This window comes from Pseudophryne corroboree, unplaced genomic scaffold, assembly GCF_028390025.1.
Source record: "Pseudophryne corroboree isolate aPseCor3 unplaced genomic scaffold, aPseCor3.hap2 scaffold_950, whole genome shotgun sequence".
In the NCBI taxonomy this organism is placed as follows: Eukaryota; Metazoa; Chordata; class Amphibia; order Anura; family Myobatrachidae; genus Pseudophryne; species Pseudophryne corroboree.
Window position 1 is genome coordinate 70,708 of NW_026970530.1, and position 7,513 is coordinate 78,220.

The 7,513-nt window shown below is 47.6% G+C and overlaps 1 protein-coding gene across 4 annotated transcripts in view; it reads right to left on the reverse strand.

Annotated features, from left to right (window-relative positions):
* The window catches only part of LOC135048372 (zinc finger protein ZFP2-like), a 45,826-nt gene extending 38,802 nt beyond the window's left edge, over positions 1-7,024 (reverse strand). For 2 of the 4 annotated variants that reach the window (XM_063955525.1, XM_063955523.1), the window contains exons 1-6: positions 6,947-7,017; positions 4,483-4,630; positions 3,521-3,778; positions 1,603-1,681; positions 1,382-1,483; positions 827-1,222 (exon numbers count right to left, since the gene is read on the reverse strand). In XM_063955525.1, the coding sequence (XP_063811595.1) occupies positions 827-1,222; positions 1,382-1,483; positions 1,603-1,681; positions 3,521-3,778; positions 4,483-4,560 (913 nt within the window). In that variant the 5' untranslated portion in view covers positions 4,561-4,630; positions 6,947-7,017. Of the gene's footprint in view, positions 1-826; positions 1,223-1,381; positions 1,484-1,602; positions 1,682-3,520; positions 3,779-4,482; positions 4,631-6,946 lie in introns of all 4 variants that reach the window. The other 2 variants (XM_063955524.1, XM_063955526.1) reach the window with 2 other exon arrangements.
* Between the last annotated feature and the right edge of the window lie 489 nt (positions 7,025-7,513).

The following is a 7,513-nucleotide window of genomic DNA, read 5'->3' on the forward strand; positions in this document are numbered from 1 at the left end:
ATCCAAGGGCGGCGGATGGGAGGCTGATAGCCTTTTGTCTAAAAAAAAGAATATTGTTTTTTGTAGCAGAACTATAAGTCCCAGCAAGCCTCCCCCGCAAGCTGGTACTTGGAGAACCACAAGTACCAGCATGCGGGGGGGAAACGGGCCCGCTGGTACCTGTAGTTCTACTACAAAAAAATACCCAAATAAAAACAGGACACACACACCGTGACAGTACAACTCTATTACATACATGCACACCGACATACACACATACTTACCTATGTTGACACAAAGAGTCGGTCCCCTTCTCCACGTAGAATCCACGTGGTACCTGTAAATAAAATTATACTCACAACAATCCTGTGTAGATCGGTCCTCTTCTGTTTGTAATCCACGTACTTGGCAAAATAGTAAAAAGCATTACCCGGACCACGCACTGAAAGGGGTCCCATGTTTACACATGGGACCCCTTTCCCCGCCAAGCGGGACCCCCCGTGACTCCTGTCACAGAAGGTCCCTTCAGCCAATCAGGGAGCGCCACGTCACGGCACTCTCCTGATTGGCTGTGCGCGCCTGAACTGTCAGTCAGGCTGCGCACTGAAGATACAATGTAGCGCATAGGCGCTCCATTGTATCCAATGGTGGGGCCAGCCACAAGAGTTGTTTTATAAACACCCAACTGAAAACAGGGCTGATGGTCCTAGACTACACCACTGCACCACTGGGCAGATACATTTCCATCATTAGTCTGTACTGACAGAGGAGGGTGTAGGATAAGAGATTGTTGTAGTGACTGAACAATGAGAATATGTGACTTCTGTAATAAGTGTTTATTACTCACCTGTGCTGATATCTGTAGGGATCTCCTCCTCCTTACACTGCTGATCACCCCTCACATACGTCTCTTCTTCTCCCTCTGTATCTTCTGCCTTCATATCAGTCACATACGTCTCTTCTTCTCCCTCTATATCTTCTGCCTTTATATCAGTCACATACGTCTCTTCTTCTCCCTCTATATCTTCTGCCTTCATATCAGTCACATACGTCTCTTCTTCTCCCTCTATATCTTCTGCCTCTATATCAGTCACATACGTCTCTTCTTCTCCCTCTATATCTTCTGCCTTTATATCAGTCACATACGTCTCTTCTTCTCCCTCTATATCTTCTGCCTTTATATCAGTCACATACGTCTCTTCTTCTCCCTCTATATCTGGTATTTTAGTATTAGACAGACGTTCTACCTAAAAAGAAAAAAAAAAACACTATAATGACATTGGCATACAGTCAGATTAAACTGAGGTGAAACAGTATAATATCAGTGTATAAGACAAACAGCTCCTCTACAGATCATATAGTGACAGTCACTTTGGTATATTGGTAAGACCCAAAATCCCACCTACCTGATCCTCCTGTGGAATCCTGTGATTCTCCTCTGTGCAATCCTGGGAATACAGAGGACGGGGACATCTCTCAGGGGTATCTCTGTTACTGGGCCCATCTGTAGGAGACACACAGTGACTGAGTACAGTGTATATATGTGATTATCAGGTGATGTGTGTATATAGGGGGCCCCCATACCTGCTCTCCCCAGTACAATACATGACAGTCTCCTCTTACCAAGTGATGTGAGGGGCCGGTGATTATCCATCATCACGTCCTCGTACAGACCCCCGTGTTCCTCTATATACTCCCCCTCCTGCATGGAGACATAGACAGTGACATCCTGACACCTTATAGGAACATGACACACACAGTGATACAGTCATCACCCAGACACATCCCCTGGTGTTACTGTATAATGCCCCATTCCCAGCAGTCTCCTCTCCAGTCATCACCCAGACACATCCCCTGGTGTTACTGTATAATGTCCCATTCCCAGTAGTCACTTCTCCAGTCATCACCCAGACACATCCCCTGGTGTTACTGTATAATGTCCCATTCCCAGCAGTCACCTCTCCAGTCATCACCCAGACACGTCCCCTGGTGTTACTGTATAATGCCCCATTCCCAGCAGTCTACTCTCCAGTCATCACCCAGACACATCCCCTGGTGTTACTGTATAATGTCCCATTCCCAGCAGTCACCTCTCCAGTCATCACCCAGACACGTCCCCTGGTGTTACTGTATAATGTCCCATTCCCAGCAGTCACCTCTCCAGTCATCACCCAGACACGTCCTCTGGTGTTACTGTATAATGTCCCATTCCCAGCAGTCACCTCTCCAGTAATCACCCAGACACATCCCCCGGTGTTACTGTATAATGCCCCATTCACAGCAGTCACCTCTCCAGTCATCACCCAGACACATCCCCGGTGTTACTGTATAATGCCCAATTCCCGGCACTCACCTCTCCAGTCATCACCTAGACACATCCCCTGGTATTACTGTATAATGCACCATTCCCAGCAGTCACCTCTCCAGTCATCACCCAGACACATCCCCTGGTGTTACTGTATAATGTCCCATTCCCAGCAGTCACCTCTCCATTCATCACCAAGACACATCCCCAGGTGTTACTGTATAATATGTACAATACCCCATTCCAGCAGTCACCACTCCAGTCATCACCAAGACACATACCCTGGTGTAACTGTATAATGCCCCATTCCCAGCAGTCTCCTCTCCAGTCATCACCCAGACACAACCCCTGGTGTTACTGTATAATGTACCATTCCCAGCAGTCACCACCCAGACACGTCCCCTGGTGTTACTATATATATAATGTCACATTCCCAGCAGTCACGTCTCCAGTCATCACCCAGACACATCCCCTGGTGTTACTATATAATGTCCCATTCCCAGCAGTCAGCTCTCCAGTGATCACCCAGACACATCCACTGGTGTTACTGTATAATATCCCATTCCCAGCAGTCACCTCTCCAGTCTTCACCCAGACGAGTTCCCCGGTGTCACTGTATAATGTCCTATTCCCAGTACTCACCTCTCCAGTCATCATCCAGACACATCCGCCGGTGTTACTGTATAATGTCCCATTCCCAGCAGTCACCTGTCCAGTCATCACCTAGACACATTCCCTGGTGTTACTGTATAATGTCCCATTCCCAGCAGTTACCTATCCAGTCATCACCCAGACGAGTTCCCCGGTGTTACTGTATAATGTCCTATTCCCAGTACTCACCTCTCCAGTCATCACCCAGACACATCCCCTGGTGTTACTGTATAATGTCCCATTCCCAGCAGTCACCTCTCCAGTCATCACCCAGACACATCCCCTGGTGTTACTGTATAATGCCCCATTCCCAGCAGTCACCTCTCCAGTTATCATGCAGACACGTCCCCCGGTATTACTGTATAATGTACCATTCCCAGCAGTCACCTCTCCAGTCTTCAGCCAGACACGTCCCCCGCTGTAACTGTATTATGTCCCATTCCCAGCAGTCACCTCTCCAGTTATCACCCAGACACATTCCATGGTGTTACTGTATAATCTACCATTCCCGACAGTCACCTCTCTAGTCATCACCCAGTCACGTCCCCTGGTGTTACTGTATAATGTTCCATTCCCGGCAGTCACCTCTCCAGTCATCACCCAGACACGTCCCCCGGGGTTACTGTATAATGCCCCATTCCCAGCAGTCACATCTCCAGTCAGCAACTGAATGATCTTGTTGGTGAGTTCCAGGATCTTCTGATCATTGTGTCTCTCATGTGTCAGTGAGTGAGGTGGAGGCACCGTGATGGGGCTCTGGGTTCTACTCAGTCTTCCTGATACACGGAGATGGCTGCTGGGTGTCTCATACTCATTGGATGTCTTCTTCACTATTGTGTAATCCTGTGTAATGGTGGAGACATCAAATATCGATATATACACTCCCAGATCCCCTCACCTCCCCAGTCATGTCCCTGTATTATTACTATAGAAATAAGTGAAGTCACTGTGACACTCCCAGATTCCTTCACCTCCACAATTATGTCCCTTTATTATTACTATAGATATGTGATGTCACTGTGACACTCCCAGGTCCCCTCACCTCACCAGTCATGTCCCTATAGTATTACTATAGATGTAAGTGATGTCACTGTGACATTCCCAGATCCTCTCACCTCCCCAGTCAGGTCCCTGTATTATTAATATAGATATGTGACATCACTGTGTCACTTCCAGATCCCCTTACCTCCTCAGTCATGTCCCTGTATTATTACTATAGATATAAGTGATTTTACTGTGATGCTCCCAGATCCCCCAAACTCCCCAGTCATGTCCATGTATTATTACTATAGATATAAGTGACATCACAGTGACGCTCCCAGATCTCCTCACCTCCCCAGTCATGTCCCTGTATTATTACTATAGATATAAGTGATGTCACTGTGACACTCCCAGATTCACTCACCTCCCCAGTCATGTCCCTGTATTATTACTATAGATATTAGTGAGGTCACTGTGACACTCCCAGAACCACTCACCTCCCCTGTCATGTCCCTGTATTATTACTATAGATATAAGGTCACTGTGACGCTCCCAGATCCACTCACCTCCCCAGTCAGCAGGTAGATGATCTCCAGGGTGATATTTATTATACTCTCAGTCCTGTGACTCCTGTCCTTGTCCATCCTTGTGAATCAGAGAGAATACAGAACGTGTGATGTGTAGTAAAAACTCTGTTCCCGACAGCTGGAGTTCCTTAGAATAAATATAACACATAAAACATACTGCACATGTAACATAGTAAATGTGGAATAGAGTGGCCATTAAGTCTCCTATTTCCCCACAGCCATAGAGTCCTGGTCAGTGTCTCCGAGGTTCCTGTGACCCAGCCCCATAAGGCTGTATTGTATAGTGGGCCTGATCTAGATTGTAGCGCTATTGTGGGTGGAGTCACAATGAACTGATGTTCGGTATACCGCTCATGTGCAGGACCCGTACGGAGCATGTGCTCTATGTGTCCTGAGTTGTCAGACGAGTATGGCTGCAGCCATTGAGTGGTGTAAGGGTGAGAATTGGTTGTGAAGGGACAGGGTCTCCTGAGGGAAATTTTATGGCCTCATTCATGGAGCTGCGGCGTACAGTCTCCGTGACCTCAGGTTTCACACATCCAGCCGATGGTGTAGCAAAGGCGGCAGGAGTCAGGCAAGGGAAAGGTGGCAGGAGACAGGCAGGGAAAGGCAGCAGGAGACAGGCAGTGGAAAGGCGGCAGGAGATAGGCAGGAGACAGGCAAGGGAAAGGTGGCAGGAAACAAGCAGTGGAAAGGTTGCAGGAGACAGGCAGGGGAAAGGTTGCAGGAGACAGGCAGGGGAAAGGTTGCAGGTGACAGGCAGGGAAAATGTTGCAGGGGAAAGGCGGCAGGAGACAGGCAGGGAAAGGTGGCAGAAGACAGGCAGGGGAAAGGTGGCAGGAGACAGGCAGGGGAAAGGCGGCAGGAGACAGGCAGGGGAAAGGCGGCAGGAGACAGGCAGGTGGGCAGCAGGGTGGGGGTGGTAGGAGACAGGCAGGGGAAAGGTGACAGGAAACAGGCAGGGGAAAGGCGGCAGGAGAAAGGCAGGGGAAAGGCGGCAGGAGACAGCCAGGGGAAAGGTGGCAGGAGACAGGCAGGGGAAAGGCGGACGGAGACAGGCAGTGGAAAGGTGGCAGGAGACAGGCAGGGGAAAGGCGGCAGGAGACAGGCAAGGGAAAGGCGTGAAGAGACATTATTTGTTCTCAGGAGATTGAATAAATTGTTAATAATTTGTAATAAAAGTTATGTTTTATTCTTTGAGAATATCTCATTATTTCTTCACAAGAGTGCGCCCACAAAGAAGTCTACGTTCTTTCTCTTGTCACTGTGACACTCCCAGGTCCCCCTCACCTCCCCAGTCATGTCCCTGTATTACTATAGATATGTGATGTCACTGTGACGCTCCCAGATCCCCTCACCTCCCGAGTCATGTCCCTGTATTATTACTATAGATATAAGTGACGTCACAGTGACGCACCCAGGTGTGTGATATACATTTGCTTCATACTGCTCCAATTATCATCTGTTATACATGCCAGGGATATTATGGTCTCTGCTTTAATATAGCCTAGAATTTGAGCAATATTTTCAATCCCCACAATTACATATAATAAAAATAATAATAATAATAATAATAATAATAATAATAACAAAGACACGAAAGGCTGCACCCCAGTATAAAAATAATAACATATGTCTTTATTAACAGGACACCACAGGCTACTCCCCCTTTATAATAATAACAGGACACCAAAGGCTGCTCCCCCTGTATAATAATAACAACAACAACAACAACACAGGCTGCTCCCTCTCAATAATAATAACAGGACACCACAGTCCGCTCCCCCTGTATTATTATTATAATAATAATAATAACAGGACACCACAGGCTGCTCCTCCTGTATTATAATAATAACAGGACACCACAGGCTGCTCCTCCTGTATAATAATAATAACAGGACACCACAGGCTGCTCCCCCTGTATAATAATAATATCAGGACACCACAGGCTGCTCCCCCTGTATAATAATAATATCAGGACACCACAGGCTGCTCCCCCTGTATAATAATAATATCAGGACACCACAGGCTGCTCCCCCTGTATAATAATAATAATATCAGGACACCACAGGCTGCTCCCCCTGTATAATAATAATAACAGGACACCACAGGCTGCTCCCCCTGTATAATAATAATATCAGGACACCACAGGCTGCTCCCCCTGTATAATAATAATATGAGGACACCACAGGCTGCTCCCCCTGTATAATAATAATATCAGGACACCACAGGCTGCTCCCCCTGTATAATAATAATAATATCAGGACACCACAGGCTGCTCCCCCTGTATAATAATAATATCAGGACACCACAGGCTGCTCCCCCTGTATAATAATAATATCAGGACACCACAGGCTGCTCCCCCTGTATAATAATAATAATATCAGGACACCACAGGCTGCTCCTCCTGTATAATAATAATAATAACAGGACACCACATTACCTGATCTCCACGGACACTGTATGTGGAACGCTAAGTTTGGAAGTATTGTCACAGGCCACAGCCCCGTCCTCTGTAAAGCTATAATATGAATATTACCACATATGTCCTCAGTGCCGGAGTCCGGCGGCCATTTTCTTGTAGACCAGTCCGGCAGCAGCAATAGGATCCCTGGCCGTGTAGTGACGTCAGGAGCGGCGGCCATTTTCCCCTGGTCTGAGCTCCGCCTTCCTTCTATCATTCCCACAAGGCAGCAGGAGCAGAGAGCAGCCATTGCTGTGTCTGGCAGCAGGTAATGATATTATTATTATTATTCTATAGGCTGAGCAGCTCTGGTGTCAGGTTCTGTACTACAGGGGGAGCAGCCTCTGGTGCCTTGTTATAGTGCAGCTGGAGCAGCCTCTGGTGCTGCATTATCCCTGTACAGGTGGCTGACACTCTAGTGTCCTATTACTGTAATACAGGTGGTGCAGACCCCGCCGTTACCGTAATACAGGTGGTGCAGACCCCGCCGTTACCGTAATACAGGTGGTGCAGACCCCACCGTTACCGTAATACATGTGGCACAAG